This window comes from Condylostylus longicornis, unplaced genomic scaffold, assembly GCF_029603195.1.
Source record: "Condylostylus longicornis isolate FDR11 unplaced genomic scaffold, ASM2960319v2 ptg000018l, whole genome shotgun sequence".
Classification (NCBI taxonomy): Eukaryota; Metazoa; Arthropoda; class Insecta; order Diptera; family Dolichopodidae; genus Condylostylus; species Condylostylus longicornis.
In genome coordinates this window covers 8,878,262-8,898,923 of record NW_026577987.1, presented here as the reverse complement: position 1 = coordinate 8,898,923, position 20,662 = coordinate 8,878,262, and the positions used below count along the sequence as shown (strand labels likewise).

General features: G+C 24.0%; 1 protein-coding gene across 1 annotated transcript; it reads right to left on the bottom strand.

The window, feature by feature from the left end:
* Positions 1-2,838: 2,838 nt before the first annotated feature.
* Positions 2,839-18,999, bottom strand: LOC129606323 (tubulin beta-1 chain). Its single transcript, XM_055516587.1, has 2 exons — positions 18,813-18,999; positions 2,839-5,118 (listed from the first exon to the last, which is right to left on the bottom strand). The coding sequence occupies exons 1-2, from the start codon at positions 18,867-18,869 to the stop codon at positions 3,832-3,834; spliced, it is 1,344 nt and encodes a 447-aa protein (XP_055372562.1). The 5' UTR covers positions 18,870-18,999; the 3' UTR covers positions 2,839-3,831.
* Positions 19,000-20,662: the final 1,663 nt, after the last annotated feature.

Genomic DNA, 20,662 nt, shown 5'->3' with positions numbered 1-20,662 from the left:
ATTTTTTTTCTTTTTCTTTCATAACAGTCATGTTTTTAATACAACAGTTAACGAAAATAATTACTTACACAAATATTTTTTAAAATTTTGATGTTTAATTATGGAAATAATTATATACATACATATGTACATTTATTTTCTTTTGATCAAATAATTATATACATACGTATTATTATGTGTACAGATGTATAAGCATGTTATGTATTTCTTTCTTATTTATTTATTATTTTTATTGTTAAATTCGCTAAGTCATAAATTTGTTACAATATTGAAACTTCAAAATGATGACACCATTTTTTCGTATGTACAATACACAAAATAGTATGAAATTTTTATGACTCATCACGTCTCCAAGGAAATCGTTGTAGCTCAACAGAAATACATAATTGTACATAAATAAATTCGTATGTAGGTTTATATATTTGTACATAGCCATCAACAGAAAACATATTATGTGAATACATGGGTAGGTAATTCAGATGTATGTATATAGAATTTGAGGTTCAAATTTTACTATAAACTTGTTTTGTTTTACACCTAGATTTACATACAGTGCATATTTATGTATTCATTGTTTTGGTTAGATGCTTACATTTTTGGTTTATACTAGTAATTTGGTTACAAGCTTCACTTTTTTTGAATCGACTTATTAAAAACGACCTCGGTCAAATTGCGACCGACTCCGATAATTGACTACATTATCGAATTATTAAAATTAAGTTATGGTTTCCAATCCAATTTCAATTAAATTATATATGTATGTATGTATATCTATTATCTACAAATATTGCATTGCAATGAATGTATTTTAACTATTGATAATTGTTACTATAAAGATTACATATATTTTTTTACCTTTTTAGTGCAGCTTACCTGTTAATCATGTTTATAAATAGATATTGATTTTTTACCGGTTCATGTCCATTAAATATGTATGTATGTACATAATTTACCAAAAAATCTTCTGGAAATGTTCACTTGACTAATTTTATTTTATTTTAAAAATAATTTTGGCTATTTGGAAAAATAACTAAACTCTTAGGTAACGTTCCTAAATGCGTTTGTGTAACATACAGTTATATTTTAATCTAATTATGTATGTAATATGTAATTGGTACAACGAGTATGTATCTAAAAATATGTATCCATTGCAGTTACTACAAGAATCCAGCCATTAGTATGTACATATGTAGTACTTTTCAAAGAATAAAACTACTTTTTTGACCAATCCTTAAAATAAAATTGCTTGAACATTTGTAAACTTCCTTTCGTACCAATATTAAATTTTAGGGTTTTGTAGTTCATATGTGTATGGGTACATATATATCTACAGAATTTTGCTTATTTTTGTTATTAAGGCTCTGCAAGTTCAAGTTTGAAAAATAAGCGCAGTGTACTGTTAGAAACACTCGACCATTTATCTTCAAAATGCATACTTACCATTTACAACTTTTCCTAGTACGTACTTAAGTTATGGACGGCAATAAAATGTATTTGTTAACCTTTTTAATTTAATCTGTGAAACGAAAAATATTTAAGTTCATTAATTAATCTTGCAAAGGTTAACATGAAAGTTTAATATTAAAGGATATTTTTATATTGCGGACTATAAGAGATAATTTAAGAGAGTCCTGTTGAACTAACAAATTGGTTAAGTTCGTGATTTAAGCAGTTGTTTTGTTATTACTGTTTGTAACAACAAAATGGCATTATATGTACATATACCGCAAATTCTTTAACGTCAAAATTTTGATTTTAGTCTGCAAACTGTCTGAAGCTAAAACTTTTACGGACAGAAATCTAGTAAACTTTTTACCCGTAATTGACTTTGAATTTTGATCATCCGTAAACGTCAAAACAAAAAAAAATTTTTTTTTAGATTTAAAATAATTTTATACTTACATATTAAAAATTAACAATAAAAATATTTTTTATATTATTTTTAACGTAATGATAGTCACTCAACACATCAAATTTATTTACTGAATTACTACGTCAGACTGTCTGCATGTAAAAAAAAAAATCTACAATTTTGACGCTTAATTGACTTTTTTTAAACGTTTAAGAATTTAAACTTTGACTGAGAGTAAAAACGTAGTAGAGTATCCGTAAACTCAGACAACTCAGATTTTGTAAAATTTGACGTTTAAGAATTTACCAATACCCATTTCCTCCGCGCTAAATGGGCAAAATTACATTTAGGAAGAAACTACTTTTAGAAAAATTGAAAATTTTTCCAATGAAAGCCAACGGTTTTATTTCATTAACGAACCTGGCCTAGTTCTTATTTATCGATAAAATTCAATCAATCTCATTTCAAAAGAACTGCTACTTTAAAATAAAAATTCTTGTAATTTTTTTTTGTAACTTTTTTATATATTTTTCATGTTTTTTTAGTTTTGTCATTTTAAATTTTTTTTTATAATTTCAAAATTTTTTCTCTTCTTGCTTTTATCATTGATATTAACTCGAACTTTGTTCCTTGGGTGCTATTATTCTTCCTTCTGTTTTATAACTAAATTTTGATTTCTTAGACATTTTGGTTAACATATTGAAATATATCATTCTAAATTTTTCAATAAAGGGAATGTTATTAGCTTTGATTCTTACTATAAAAACATTTTTCATAATATGTAGTTGATTTAACACTCAATTTTATCTTTTATTTTTTTATAAATCTCAAATCGATTCTTTTTTAACTAACACCCAATATAAGAGAACAAATATTCGACATTTAAACAGTTTCTAAAAAATGTGTACACAATTCCACAAGAAACACAACAAACAGAAAAAGAATTGAAATCAAGTAAAAACTAGTAATGAAGGAAACTTAAAAAATTTTTCTGCAAAATGTATATTCAAGACAATTCATACTTTAAGAAAATAAAATCAAAAATTTAACAACATTTAGTTATAATCATAAATTTTTTTCATAAAATATGAAAATAATAGTACATATTCCAACAAGAGTTTATGTTGCCATATTATTTTCAAATTTTAAACTTATGAACAAAATACTGAGAAAGACTTCTTTTAAAAAATTTTACAAAAAAAAATATTTAAAAAAATTATTATATTTTCCCATGTTTATTAGTACTTTAAAGTCAAATTTCCATACGATTTTCTATTTTGTATTTGCATAAATTGTTAAGTATTTAAAAAATTTTAGCTGCGGTTCTTTAACGAAAATCGGGAATTTGCTTGCAAGAATCAAAATAAGCGCGCGATTAACTTTGAAAAAAATTTTAAACATTAGGAAATTGTTTTGCTGTTAAAAATTTTACATTCAGAATAATCTTTTCTTACAAAATTCTATTACTTGTAATGAATTGCTTCTATAAGATGAATGAAATATTATTTATTATGTTGATATCGTTTCCTATGTTTCACTCTCTTAATATCCATCATAATATCAATTAATGTTATTGATATTATTTTATTCTTTTTTAAATTGAGAGCGAGTAATCTGATTGTAAAAAGTTTTAATTTCAAATTAAGGTTTGCTGTTTCTTCCAAATTTTCAGATAATTTTGGCAGTGAGTCTACTATTATTTTGTTCTTATCTATAGATTTTTTGCTTGGTTTGTAATTTTAAAAACAAAATTAATTATGGTTAAAAGAGAAAATTTGAAAATTTGTTTTAATGTTTTACTGTTTTTTTTATTGTTGTTTAGTTAGGTTTAATTACTTTTTTTTTTATCTTAAATTATTAATAAGAAAGAAGTTTTTTGTTGGTTTTCCTTATTAAATATAGAGAAACGACGAAGAAACTAGATTCTTTTTTTTTAAATATGGATTTTCTTTAAATATTTGATTTTAAATTTTTATAATTTAGTTTTCATCAACTTCAGCTTCTTGTTCTTCTTCGAATTCAGCATCTTCGTCAGCAGTCGCTTCTTGGTATTGTTGATATTCAGATACCAAATCGTTCATGTTACTTTCAGCTTCTGTAAATTCCATTTCATCCATACCTTCACCAGTATACCAATGCAAGAAAGCTTTACGACGGAACATAGCAGTAAATTGTTCCGAAATACGTTTAAATAATTCTTGAATGGCAGTGGAATTACCAATAAATGTTGCAGACATTTTAAGACCACGTGGTGGAATATCGCAAACAGCTGTTTTAACATTATTTGGAATCCATTCAACGAAGTAACTGCTATTTTTATTTTGAATATTTAACATTTGTTCATCAACTTCTTTCATTGACATACGGCCACGGAAAATAGCGGCAACTGTTAAGTATCTACCATGTCGTGGATCACATGCAGCCATCATATTTTTAGCGTCAAACATTTGTTGTGTTAATTCTGGTACTGTTAATGCCCTATATTGCTGTGAACCTCTTGATGTTAATGGAGCAAAACCAGGCATAAAGAAATGTAAACGTGGGAATGGTACCATATTGACAGCTAATTTTCTCAAGTCAGCATTCAATTGACCTGGGAACCTTAAACATGTTGTTACACCAGACATTGTTAATGATACCAAATGATTCAAATCACCGTAGGTTGGTGTTGTCAATTTTAATGTCCTAAAGCAAATATCATATAAAGCTTCATTATCAATACAATATGTTTCATCTGTATTTTCAACCAATTGATGTACAGATAATGTGGCATTGTATGGTTCAACAACTGTATCTGATACTTTTGGCGATGGTACTACTGAATATGTATTCATAATTCTGTCGGGATATTCTTCACGAATTTTTGATATTAATAATGTACCCATACCGGATCCAGTACCACCTCCTAATGAATGAGTAAGCTGGAATCCTTGTAAACAATCACATGATTCAGCTTCTTTACGTACAACATCCAAAACGGAATCAACTAATTCAGCACCTTCTGTGTAATGTCCCTTTGCCCAATTATTTCCTGCACCAGATTGTCCAAATACAAAATTATCTGGACGGAAAATTTGTCCAAATGGTCCAGAACGTACGGAGTCCATGGTACCTGGTTCTAAGTCAACCAATACGGCACGTGGTACATATTTTCCTCCTGATGCTTCATTGTAATAAACGTTAATACGTTCCAACTGCAAATCACTGTCCCCATGGTATGCTCCGGTAGCATCGATACCATGTTCATCAGAAATAATTTCCCAGAACTGTAAAACGAAAAAAAATTTGTTATTAAATTATTCTTTCTACTTATTTCTGCCTAATTTCTAAAATTTTTAAAGCTACGTTTCTTTTTAAATATTTTTTAGTCTAGTTTGAATAACTAAAATATTTTTTATCAAGTCAATTGAGTTAAATAACTTGGTTTTAACATTCATTTAAAAATTAATTAAATGAGCATAAATTTTTCGGTTTATTTTCAAGCGAAGCAACATTTTACAACATATACACACTTAAGTTTGCATTTATATATATATATATATATATATAATATATACCCATAAATGTGATTGACCATAGAAATAAAGAATATATGGAAAAAGACAAAACTTCTCAATTGTGAATAAGCGTCATAGGCAAATTAACCTATTTAGCAAAGTATTTACGTAATTTCGAAAGCTTTCTTAAACAGTTTCTAACAAATATGAACTTTATTAAAATTTTTTCTTCTATATTCTTAACGAAAAAATACTTGAAATCAGTTTTTGAGTTTCGAAAACATTATTTTTTATTAAATTAAAATCACTTCAAAAATAACGATGACTTAATAAGTTGTTTTTTATTTTTGTATTTGTTTGTAGAAAATTACCTATAATAAAAAAAGAGCTTAATTTTTAACTATTATTTATTTATGCAAAAAGTTGTATTATATGATACACAAGGTTAATATGTGATCATTTTAAATATTTTAATAATTGGATTTGAAAAAATTATATAAAAATTTTGCGGGTCATTTTAACATTTTGCACTCTCTTTATTCGATTTTTTGATATACGTGTCTCGTGATTATTTAATGACATAATATTAAATTTAGATATTTTTACTAAAAAAAATAAAACATTTAATATTTATTATGTTAAATGGTAATAATCACCACCCATATTTTATTAAAGATATCAATATCATATGACATTGACACTTTTCTATTCTGCCTGCTGTAGATGTGATTGTGATGTAATAGTAAATGTCTAGTATTAACTAGTAAACAGTCAAGTATTAACACTTTAAAATAACATTTATAATTAAAGCAATGCTAATTTAAATGAGCATTAATTTATAGATCAATTAAGAAAAAGAGAAATCTTTAGTAATTTACAACATATCTTCCTCGTCTAGATAACTGTATGTGATCTAACATGCGTATACGACATAATGTAGTTAAAAAATATCAAAATTTTATTTTATTTTAATTTTCTTACTCATTAGTAATTATTGTTTGAACATTCATACCTGATACTGTCATACACTTAAATTTAATGTTTTTTTTTTTTCAATCAAATTTTACTACCAACAAACAGCATACTACACATTGATACGCCGAATATTATTAATATCTTATCAAGTTATCAAACCTATAATTTACCCAATAAATCAATTATAAATTAATTAAAATTACAATCAAAAACAACCATTTGCTAAAAAAAAAAATTGTTTCATATTTTTTGTATTACGTAATGACAGAGAAAAATACCATGACAACTTAAAAAACATTTGTTATTAAAAATAAACTTGAACTTTGAATAATCAAATGTGAGCCGATTGTTCTCTTATAAATGTGATATTGTAAGGAAATTTTTTTGGGAATACCACACCTTTAACCACAAAATATTTGGAATATTATTTTATATGATCAATTGTTGAAAATTCAAATTCTAAAAACGGAATGTTTAAAATTTGCCGGTCTAAGTTTGACTACCAACTTAATCACGATTATATTAATAAAAGAAAATAATACGTTACGTTATGTAGTTGTCATATGCTTAACTTTTCTTTGAAGATATTAAAAATTTTCTATTGTATTTTTTGGAAAGGAAAAACGAAATTATAAAAATTAAGCTCCACCATTTTATGTTCCCATTATTCTATAAATTTACAAAGTTTTGAATTTAATTTTTTAAAGAAATTATGGAAAATTTTTGTTGTTTTTTGTTTTTATTTTTCATATTTGAAAAAAAACTTACAATTTATAAACTAAAATAAGAAACAAACGAGCATAAAAATGCCATGCCTAAAATATTTTTTTTATACTTTTTATGGGTCTATTTTTAAGCAAGAATTCATTTGCATACATACATACTAGCAAATGTACAAACATACTACCAAATGTATTAAAAATTTGGTAATAATAAAATATGTAAGTAGATGTTTTTTCTTTTGAAACCACAAACATTTGTTATTAAATATAATAATATACTACTGTTCCAAATACAGAAACGTCAATGGATAGAAGAAGAAACTAATAATAAAAGGTTTAATTACATTCAAATTAGCGACTTTTTGTAATGAAAGGATTTTAAGCAATATTATCACGTATTTCTGTCGTAATTATTTATCACATAAAACATTTTTATATCATACATTTGCTTTTCTATCTTTAGAAAACAAAAAAGTTTAAATCAATTAAAGATTATCTAAAAAAAAACAAAAATTCCGCAATTAATATGAAAAAATAGGTATTTTTATTAATTATGTACTTCTTTTAAAGTAAATTACACTTAAAAAAATGAATTCAGACATTTCCCGGAGAATTCCAAGACATCATGACGCAAGTAAAATAAATTTCAATATACTACTTTAGAATTATATGTCAATTGCCAAAACTTCCTCAGTTATTGTCAGTTGCAAAACCAAGCGTTCGACATGACTGTCAAATCTGTGTTATACTAATATTTATTAAGTGCCTATTTAAGAGTTTAAAAAATAATGTAACATGGATTACTTGTTTCTAAATTTATTATAAATTTTTCATTTTTTTATCCGAAAATATGAAAATGCGAATCATTTTTCAAATATACGAAAACAGGATTAATGAAATTTTAAAAAAATTATCGTATAAATTCCTTTTCTACATGTGTGTGTTCATATATCTTTATTTAACAATATCAACAAAGTTCAACTTAGCCCCATGACGACCTTCTCTTTGTGTTTAATTTCTATTAAACAATATCAGTGTATGTATGTTTTTATACAGCAAACAAACAAATTAACATTAAAGTACCTACAACATTTGTATGAAAAAAAAAATAAATGATAAAAGACGTACGTTAGATAGTTCTTTCTTCAAACGGTGTAAAAAATAAAAAGCAAAAGAAGAATAGCATTTTAACATTGAACAATAAAAACAAGAATTTAATATTAAAAAAATTATAAAATGGCATTTCATACACACGTCTGGAAATTCTATTGTATGTATGCATACCGGTAAAACATGATACATGCCCAATGGAGTTTTAAAAAATCTTTAGAATTCTTTTTTAAACAAAAAAAAGATATAAAAAATTATGCTGCACCGTAAGAATTTCATAGTATAGTAGCGTTAATAATATTTCTTTTTCTTTTATACTAAAATAGAATTTCTTTTTACAGAAAGAGAACCTGGTTTCTTTTTATACGTTACTTTCTTTTTTTTCTGCTTGAAATTATGTTTAAAATTAATTTTAATAAAAAAAAAAATTATAACTGGACAAGAAAGAATTTTTGATTTACAGTTAATTTTTGTTTCTTCGTCTTTTTTGTGTACTTTTGTAGATTGTCTTTTAGTTAGTTTCATTGATTTAGAAAAAGTGATTTTTGAATACAAAACACTATCTATTTTTTAATAAATGCTTCAATTGGGGTTTTTTATGAATTTCGAGGCGTCTTTAGTTCTAAAATGTTTTGCCAACGTAATTAATTAAAGATCATCTTTATTTCATTAATATTAATTCATACCAAATTAATAAATAAAATTCTAATTGATAAATTACGATGCTTTATTTGTACAAACAAGCAATTAATTTGATTGTTAAATCATAGGTATACTAGGAAGCGACCTCTAGAAGACCTTCTCCCTAAATTCCATAAATCTGGCAATTATGTCAACCAAGACTAAAATCATTTTCAATTTATCCATTTAATTGTAACACAATTGATTATCATTTTCAAAAAAATTGTAACATTTTCTGAAAATTGACAATCAATTGCCCTAGCGATAAATAGAACTGCAATTCATGAAGCTAGGCTTCAAATAGCAAATTGTTTGCGAATGACGTTCAAAGAATTTACATAATGCTCTCTTAAAATTATTCTAAAAATTTAGATTTGCAGTGAGTCTTTGCTCTTTATAATATTTAACACAATCTTGATCATTTTTTGTTTATAAAAATTTCTTAACTTTAAAATAATCAAATTTCCGATCAAATTTTGGAAAAAGTGTTCGTGATGGTACTCATAACAGTACACAATAATATTTCATTATAGAATCAATTTTATGTTCATACATATATATGTATATGTAATGTAATGTAGTGGAACAATCTAATAAAAATTTTTATGTACGTTAATTTTTCAATTAATGAAGTTTGCTTTTAGTTGGATTATTTTGCCTAATCAAAAAAACGAAGAAAGAAAAAAAATATTATTTTCTTCTTTCTTTTTTTTTTTTTTCAAATATTGCTATTTCCGTGAAATTAAAAAATTAAACCGAGAACAATTCACATTACAAGTAAAATTTTAAAAATTAAACAGACAACAGGAAATCACAATTAAATGGAAAGCAGCACTCGAGTTTTTTTTTATGGAATTGCGAAATACGAACTCAACCAAACTAAAAAATAACTTCAATAATTCTTTTCTTTTATTCTTTTACATTTTATGAATAGAAAAATTATAAAATAAAAAAAATGTATATATAATTATTAATATTGTTAATTTTTAATGTACGAATAGAAGACGAGAGAAAACAGTTAATTTTCCAATTTAATTAAAAATTAATTATGTATGTTACATTTTAAAATCAAATGAAAAACAGCGAACATTGAAGTTGTGAAAGCTTAAGGTTTTATCACGATATATGAATCTGTTGAAAAATAAAAATTAAATTTAATAAAGAATGCATAATTACTTTTCAATATAAAAATTTTTATATTTCAGTGATATCGGCCAATACAGAATTAATATTAATATATTCATTCTCTTCATTAAAATCATGCCGTGTTGTTAATTTTAGAAAATCATTTGCAATTACCTCTTATAAAGTACAAATAAGATACATATTAAGAAAACAAATTGGAATTTGGTTTTTTTTTTCTCTTTCCTTTAAAAAACTATTTTCGTTATTTACAATTGAGTAAATAATTTATAATTTTTTTTGAATTACTATTTCAAGAATTCAAAAAAATCTATAGCACATAAATTAACTAAATTAAAAACTTTATCATATATTATGAGGTACTCAATTATCTTAATTTTATATACTTATGTATTGTATGTATGTACAAAGATTCAAAAAATTAATTCATATAAGCTTAATAGAGAATGACAATAACATGTTATTGCTCATATACAACTAACACATGCAATACTTTAAATACAATGTTGGAATGACTTATCTAAGAACTCAAATATTTATGAGTATACACTAAATCGTTAAGATATGAAAGGGAAATACTTATACAATTAATAAAAACTTTAATTGGTTGCATAATGATACATTTAAGTCACATGAATTTTGTAAGTATAACTTTTGGGAAAAGAGCAAAAAAAAAAAATGTAGAGATATTTTTTTTTTTCAAATTAAAAATTGACTTAATTGATTTTGAAGGTATGAAATAAATATCAATTAATTTCAAAGTTACGAAAGCTCCAAAAAACTAAAAATTAAATCATTTTAATATGATCGCCCTATCAATAAAAATGAAATGTACTTATCGTCTTACACACGTAAGAACTACCACCATAGATTTCCTGTATTTTAAATATGACGTGGACTTCTTTTAATTTATATACAGTTAATTCTTTTCAAGAAACAACTTTCATATTATTATAAAAACAATATGAGAGAAAGGTTTAAATTTTAAAAATGTTCAACAATTTCAAAAATTTTCTCTTTATTCAAAATGTTTAACAATTTAAAAATTTATCTATTTTATCTAAAAGATTGAAAAAAAAACCCAAAAGTAGTTTCACCTATAATACCTAGTGATAATTTCATTACAGAAATTTCTTATTTTTTATATATTTTTTTTTTTTGTATTTTTTATAATGAAAGAAAAAATAGAAAAAGCCTAAACTTTTGTTTTCTCCATCATTCAAGATTTTTTCGTATGAATACATATACTTTCTTATAATCATAAAAATAATTCAAGATGATGTCATTCAAACGACGTGATATTTGGTTTAATCACTAAATGAATGAACATAATCAAATGAAGCCAATCATATTTGTACACCCAAGTAAAAAATTCACATAGTTTTATAAATGTATTTGAATTGTGTGTTATTATTCATAAAAAATAAATAAAAAATGATGCAAAAAAGAGAGGAAAAAAAAGGTTGTCTAAAACAACCACGTAACCAGTGATGTTATTGAAGTTTTTTTTTACCTGATACCTGAAATTTTATACAATCTACAGTCATAGCACAAATGCCAACGCAAAAATTATAATAGATATAGAATCAAAATCCGACATTACTTCATTAATTTTATATTTTTTAAACCTACATTTGGAGAAATAAAGTTGAATAATACACCGTATGTTACATTTTAATATAAAAAAAAAAACTAAAAATGTACTTATTATACCTCAATATATGTATACAATATAAACATGGAATTGTAATAATGAAAGATTCATTAATAAAATGTCTTTGGGCGTTTAGTTTTTTTTCAATTTTTACAATATGCAGGAAAAACTATCGTTTCAATATAAAAAATACATAGGCGTATTTATTATGAAATAATTAACTTAAGTATTTTTTTAACCTGCGTATCTCATTTTTCAGACATTTTCTAAGTGGAATTTTCATTTTTTTACTATTTTTGAAATAATAACAGCAACTTCATGAAAACCTTACCCTATTATTCTAAAATCAGAAAATTATGTACTGATAATAGATATCACAAAAACTCGCATGAAAAAATTTGTAAAATTTGTAAAGATTTATTAGAAGATTTTAAAGAAAAAGAATATTATTGCTAAAATATTATTTAAGTATGTTATTCTAAAAATGTTAAGTATGTTATCCTAAAATTTTAAACTAGTAATGTACTTTTAAGTCTAAAAGAAAGGAAAAGATATGAACGAAATGTGAAAGTTATTGAACGAAATGTGATTTTTTTGTGCTACGTGTTCATATTTTAAAATCGAATTTAATTTTATTTATTTATTCATTAATTAATTAATTTTCTTCATCAAATTTTATATTGAATATTATGAATGTATTGAAGTAATAATATTGAATCAAATTTTAACTGAAATTCGATTTGAGTGCTGATTGTGTATCAGTATTTCAGTTTAGTGTTAGAATTTAACCTGATTTAATGATAAAAAGAGAAAGAAAAATCAAATAGCTATACTAATACAAAAATTATTTTAAATAAATGTAAAGAAATTATGTGAACATTTACTTTAACAAAAACTGGTTTTTTAATTCAAGTTAAGACTGTTTTACTCTTTCAATTTTTTTGCGGACTCATCAGCAGATGAATCAATTGAATATACTTAAACAATCTGAACAAAGGCCGCAGTTTTTGTTTTATTAAAAAATTTTCTATATATATATTCCAACAATATAATTTAAAAAATGAACCGCATTTACCTATTCAAAAAAATTTTGAGAATTTTTTATTTAACAATAACCCTGACATAGAGTCTACCTTTGGTTATACTATAATAATTTTTATTAATTTTCTTCAAATTTAAAAATATACGTATGACATAAACGGAAATGAAATACTAAAAATCGTTATTAAAAAATTTCTCTTTAAACAAAAAAAAAAACATTTTCCGATATATTTTTCAAATAGAAAACTTTCTAAAAGAAAAAAATTTCTAATTTTACATCTATACACGTATAAAATAAAGATTTATATTTTTTAATACAAAAGCATTGCTGTTGAGAGACCGAGCACAAAAAATTATGGGAGAAAAAAATCGCGAATTTTTTAAGATTTTTTGCACTTTCTGCTACTAAAAATCAAATTAAATAGCATTATCATTATACGATCATTATCTATTTTTAACTCCAAGTAAAAAAAAAAAATATAATATATTTTTAATTTTTTGACGACTATCTTAATTTCCGTCTACATCAGAAATGATTTTTTAAAATAAAAAATTTCCGATAATGAAGATAGGAGCCCCGAATTGCAAAAACAATGAAATTTAAAATTTTTGTTCTCTTGCTCTCTTACTGTAGTTTCATATATTTCTTTTTTAATTCATTCCTTTGCTATGTAATCTTAATTATGTTCTTTAATATTATGCTTTCAAAATTCCTTGTAAATATAATTACAAAGCAAATATAATATAAAAGACGTTTAATACGTATAAAAAGGTTAATGACACTTGTCGAAGATTTCAGTACTAATAAATAAATAAATAAAATAAAAAGATATCCATTAAAAATTTATTTTATTTAAAAAAAAAAACAAAAAGTCATTTAAAAATTTCTAATTCATAGTTCTTTCACATTATACATTTATCATTAAAAAAAAAGAGAAAAGAATACAATATCAAAGATGGATATAGAAATGAAGAGATAAAGAGAGTTAATGACCTATTGATATTCGGTGTTCCATGCCAATAAATTAAGCAATAAAAAATATTTTCTTATATTAAGTTAAAAAAAAAACAAGTATTTAAATATGTAAGTACCGAAGAAAAATTCACAATAATTTTGCCACGTTAATAAAAAGATTTTTGAGTAAGTACAATAATTAACAACTAAAAAAGTAATTCCCAAAAATAATATTAATTTGGGTAATGCCCAAGCCAATTTAATCTAAAAAAAATGAATCGACTACCAAATACGTACTAACAATATTCATTCAATATATTTCATTTTATCGCTTTTAATGTCTATCATTTTGGGATACTCTGACTTCAAAAAAGCAGTATATATACACAATTCAGCATATTTAGCGTTATAATTAATGAATTGATTATAAATATTCAACATTGTATGTATATCATGCTTTTTAATATTTTACATATATTGCCCCAAATTATTATATACATATATAAAAAACAAATGCAGCAAGAAACTTTTAGTATAAAAAAAACAACAATATTAAACTCAAGTAAAATTGTTTCGCCCTCTCAACTGATCAGGTTCATTGATATATGAACCAGTTGAGTACGCCTAAACAACTTGAAAAAAATTTACAATTAATACCGACTTATGCATACAAATTATCCGTACAAAAATCAAGTGTGAGTTTAAAAATAAACAAATTTTATTAAAAAATTTAAGCTATGAAATTTTTTAAGCTATTAACTAAACCATTCAAGCTACATTATGTATACGAGTATAACTCGAAAGTTTATTATGGCTGTAAACATGATCGAGGTAAAAAATATACATATTGCATATTGAATGGCATAAAAAGATACATATTTATTTAATTTATTTTTTTTATTTAATGAATTGCAGTCAATAGAAATATAGACGACCTATTAATAATGTGCTTTTTTAAGAAAATCTTTCATTTTAGTAGCTTATATTTTAAAAATAAAAAATGCTTTTTTTTTATTCCAAAAAGATGTAGAATAGACGACATGTACATATGTACATACATATAAATTGTTTTTCCATTAAAAGAAAATCTAAAATGGAAACTTCTTTTTGATTTTTTATTTTATATTTTTTTATGTATATTGTATATGATTATATTCTATATATTTTGTATCATATACATGTACAAAATTGTAAATAAAGCATACATTGTATGTATAGAATAGATGATATGCACATCTAATTTAAATTTTTTTCCAGTCGACTGATTTATAACGTATATAATATTATATACATATTACATTACATGTAATATAGTATACATATTATACATATGTACATATATATCTTCATAAGAAATATGTATGTATGTATATTTTCTATTTAAAATTTTTCTTTTAAAATTACATATTTAGGAAACACAAATAAAAGATGTATGTATGCACATATTTCTTTGCTGTTATAAAATTAGAACACAAGTACACACAAATAACATATTTTACAAGAAAAAATTATAAGATAGGTAATAATAAGTATAGAAAAATTTGTTCTCAATGCATTTGTTTTTTTTTTTTAAATACACATAAATTGAATTTTCCTAAAATATCAATATAAAACAGCATTATTTTACCAAGAACCAATTTAGCCGTCAAGAGAAGGAAGGTAGGTACTACCAAATATAAAATAGAGAGGAAAGAAAATAAAATCCCAAGATGAAATGCAAGATACTCGAAAACAAATGCCAAAAAGAAAAGCGAAAAAATTTCTAAATCTTTTAATGAAACTATAGAAAGGTATAACGCCGCGGTCAAGAAAACCAAAAAGTTTCTTACAATAAAATATATAGAAATATGCTTTTAAAGAAAATAGACGAATCCAGAATATTCCAATCGAACAAAATACCAAACCTTCTTATATTTTTATTTTCTCTTTTCCATCGTTCATTCAACTTTAAAAGTATAAAAATAAAATTTTAGTAAAAGAGATTGAAGTAATTTAGAAAACTATGATAAAAATAATGAAAATTAAAAAAAAAAAATTGGAAAAACTATTCCTATTGATGTAAATGGAAACTGTAATCTATTTTGGCTTTTTATGACTTGCTTTTCAATCATCAACTGATAAATTAGGGACACCTAGCTATTTAAAATTTTCTCTTAATGAAAATTTGATACTTCAAAAATAAAATACAGACATAAAAAAAATGTTATCAAATGATAGACTATTTATAAAATGATTGGCATTAATTATTAAGAAGAAAAAAAATCTATTTCCAACCACACTTTTAAGTATTTAGAAAATAATTTTTCCATCACAATGGTTTTATTATAATTAATATTGAAGTTACTTATCCATAATAGCTTTGCTTATTTTAAGTTCCAAATTAAAAATTTCTCAGTTCAGCATTAATTTGTGAAATAACTATCTTGTTAATACACTGTACAACTTGAGGGGCCAGTTTGAAAAGTTATTATATTATATTATAACTTGGCATGCATTCAGGGTTGAGTACAATTTAGTTAAAACAAAAAAAAAAAAAAAAAAAACAACTCAATACTGAACGACTGCATTAAATAAAAACATAATTGTATTATTCATAGCAATAACTTGTATGTAACTACCCTACATATGGCGGTACAAATCTGCTTTTTCTATGTAGTGAAAAAAAAATCGATTTGAAATTATTTATTTTAGCTTTATTCGTTGTTCTGCATTAATAAAATAGGTACATATGTAAATCTTTTTTTTTCCTTTTTTGTAGGTGTATATGTACTTATGTTTGTGTTTCTATATCTAAATAATATCCTTATAAGGATAATTATTACGTAGTCGCACCACACTACATGTAGGTATTTAAATTTAAAAAAAAATATTTGAGACTAATAATGGCCTACCTAACATAGTTCTATATGTAGCTATAGGTATTATATCTTTTCTAAATCTAAGAATACCAAGTAAGTTTTAGAGCGGTAAATTTAAAGTATGTATTAGTTCTAAAAAAATTATTCATATAAAATCTATCCATTTAATTTAATTTAACTTTAACAAAACGTAGTATCTTCATAGGTAGGAATATTTTTTTGGGTAAAATCGATTTTGAAATGAACATAATTTCCATTTGTACTTAGCCTATGTAGGAATATATTTCATTTTCGTCATAGCATGCGGAGAAGTAGATACATAGAGGTAGGCAAGTATACGAGTTTGTAATGAAATTCACAAATATCATAAAATTGTTTTAAAAAGTTAATTATGAATTTGGGTTAATACAAAACTTGCGTGTTTAATATATTTAAATACAAAAATTTTCATTTATTGTCACAAAAATTAAAAATAAGTAGGTGGATAGGTAATATGCATACCTACCTGGTTATCTATGGAGTAGAATTTTACAATTTTATATTCAACTAACAAATTGTTGTGTGTAAATGAAAATGGCAATTATATTGTACTCAATGTTTGATCAATAAAATAATGTTCTTATGTAAATATGTATGTATGTTTTATTAACTTTTTTAAATATCAAATAAGAATAAAATATACAACTTGAAAAAAGTCAAGAATGTATAAGATTAATCAATGTTTTTCCAATATTCATGTAGGCATAAGAGAACCTTATTTATTGCCCACGCGATTTTAAAAATTTAAAATTTTTCTGGGTATGTGTGTATGTAGAATTTACAATTAACACAAAACTTTAAAAAATATTAATTACATATTTACATAATAAAACTATAATACTAAATTATTAATTTTTCATTTGAAAATTACAACATAAGTTTTGTTTAAAGTTTTCAATTGCAACTAAATATTTTTTAAATTGCACAAATATATGTATAAATGTAAGTTACTTTTGTTCTTTATTCTTTAATTTTCTAGAATAAGTTTGAAAAAGATTCATTCACAAGGAATTATGTAGATGATTCATAATTATTTTTCAACTAAGTTGGAATGACTATTAAATTTCCCCTTTCTGTATTTCTCTTTTAATCTTACAATTCACCCTGTACATATAAATAGAAGTGAGAAGACTACACTTAACGACAAAATATTTGCAGAAAAAATAATATACTTGTTCTTTTCTAGCAAATTCATTAATGTAATATGACTAAACTGAAAAATATTTTTGATAAAAATCAATTTTGCAAATTTTGGATAAAAAGCCAAATCGTTCTTTCTAATTCGGGTATAAGCCACCATCTAAAATCAATAAATTTTGAGTAACTTTTTATGAAAGTAATTATACAAATGTATGCGTGTACATATATGCATACATGTATTGTACATAAAAAGCAATTGCTCAAATTTTTTGAAAACAAAATTTGGGAAACGTAAAAATTACATTTCATGACTCAAGCATTTTAAATTTTTATAACTTGTACAATGTTCCCTTATAATATGTGCATTGCTATTTGTGAGAAAAATAAAAACCGGCCGGCATTTTCTTAAACAACATACCTATTACCTATATGCATTTATTATTTAATTTCGAAAAGTTAGTCATGCTTTTTTTTCTTAAATGAATTAAATTTAAAGTTTCAAAATGCCACATGTCATATTTTTCTTTCTTTCTTGCCTATTCAACTTTCACATTCTTGTACACTTTTTCTCTCTTTCACAAATGTATTTTTTTTTCTCTCTAATGTATTTTTCAAAACTTCATATACATACATATGACGCTATGTTGCAAAGCGCCAGTTCAAAACGGAAAATCTAAAATTATTTAAATTTTTCTTAGTTCAATTCATATATATATACATCCTTTTTCCGCAACAGAATTTTACTATGGCCCTATTTCATATTTAAAAAATCATTAAAAAGTCACCACCACGCAGGAGATGTGGTGTATTTAATTTTTGATGAAAGGCACCATAAAAATTTTTAAATATTATTTTTACAGTTTTTTCATTTTACTTAAACTAAATTTCACTTTATTCAATATTTATAAATACAAGAATTTATTCCAATAATTTTTAGTTCTACACAATCTAATTAAAGCCCTTTCATCAAATTTCATTTTGTATTTTACAATTTTATTTAACTTCAATTGCTCGATAAATCAATTTTTAATATAAAGTCCATTTTCATTTATCTTTTTTTTTCAATTTTGTAGTTATTAATCCAAGACTAATAAGTTTAATTAATAATTATCCTTTTTTCTTATATAATGTTGATTAAAAATTACCTTGGCTCCAATTTGGTTACCGCATTGACCAGCTTGAATATGTACGATTTCCCTCATATTTAAAAATTTGTTTTTTTTTTTAATAACTTATTAAATTTACAATAAATTAACACACAAATCTACGAGATTGAATACTTTTATACCTAAAACAACGTTTTTCCAACGAGTTTCTCTCGTCAACTAAAATTTTTTCCTACCTTCACTTGTATTTATTAACAAAACTTTTTCTTCGTTTGTTTTTATTTTTTTTTGCAGATTCTGTCTTTTTTCTCTCCATTTTCAGTATTCGGTAAACGGCACGGCATACGCCTAGGCGAGTCGCGAATAAATTATGTGTTTGTAAATCTGCATGCTTTACAGACATATTATAGTTAATATGTTTCGTATTATGTTTATGTATAGTATTGTTTCCTTATTTATTTCATTTGCACTCAACTTGATGTTATACACTTTATATTAAACAAAAATATGGGCAATCATGATTTCATTTAGCACAAGGAATAAGCAAATGAAGAATAGTATATTGAATTTCTTTTCGAAAATCACTTAAAATTGTACATGGAAGTAGAAATTAATAACTTTCTAAAATTAAAACATTTGATCCAGATTTTACCATTTTTTCAAAAAAATTTAATATAATATTCAGTTTTTGAATTGACAGTAATTAAAAATTTAGATTTTAATATACATATGTAGGTATCTATTTTATATTTTCTTTCTAATTAACATCAAATTAGAAAAAAAAAATTATCCTCTTGAAAATTTTTTGAGTATAATGTATGCATGTATTGAAATTTTGTGGCATATATGCGAAGTTTGTTCATATTAAATTTGGGGTGTGTAGTAGAGTTATGAGAGTCTATATTCAGTTTCTCTCCTTCTTCTTACTCCTCTTATAACAACTGAAATAAATATATGCATAGTTTTGTACTCAACATAAGAAAAATTATCCTGATGAACATAACTTAAACTAAAAATTAAAATGATATAAAACTATACACAAATTTTCATTTGAAATTTTTATTTCTTGCAAGAATTCATACCAATTTCAATCATTTGTGTAAAGAAGAAGTCTATTTTCACTTAACACAAGGTTAAATAAAATAAATCTATGCATAATATATTCTACCGAAGCGAAATAAGATTAAATAAGTTTGAAATGAAATAATTCATTAAATTAAACAACGTTATTAACCTAGTGATTTTTGTATTGAATTTTTTTTAAAAACTTTTTTAATTCCATCAGTGTTGCATTTCCCTGGCTTCAATAATGTAAAAAAAAAATTTTCGTTGCAATGTTTCATGTTCTATATTGTACTTCAAAAGCTTTTGGCGATGTAGTAAGTTCCAAATAGTTTGGAAACCGTTGTGAATACGGAGAAAGCAGAGAGCGCCTCAAAAAATTGCCATTGAATGTAAAATATATCAAAATCCTTCTATTTATTAAATATTTAAACATTATTTTAGTAATCTAATTAAAAGCGTAAAGGCTCAAGTATAAAGGCGGTTTAAAAGCGATTTAAAATTTTTTTTATAATAGGAAAGTCACCTTTTTTACACTTTTTTATTGCACTTTTTACCTCTTCTTTCACAGTATAAAAAGTTCGTTCACAGTATAAAAAAATTGCAAACTTGCTATTTGCAAGAAAATTTTGATAAACACAATTCCCAGACTGAATAGCAACATTTAATGTACAATTTGTTCAAATTACATAATCGTTTGAATTTGACATTGCATTGCACCACGTATTGCCCAAAAATACTATGCTATGCTTGCTTTGAGTCTAACAAAAATTTGTAAAAAGACTCAACGCACACACTTTAACATTTTCAAAACATACACATCCACA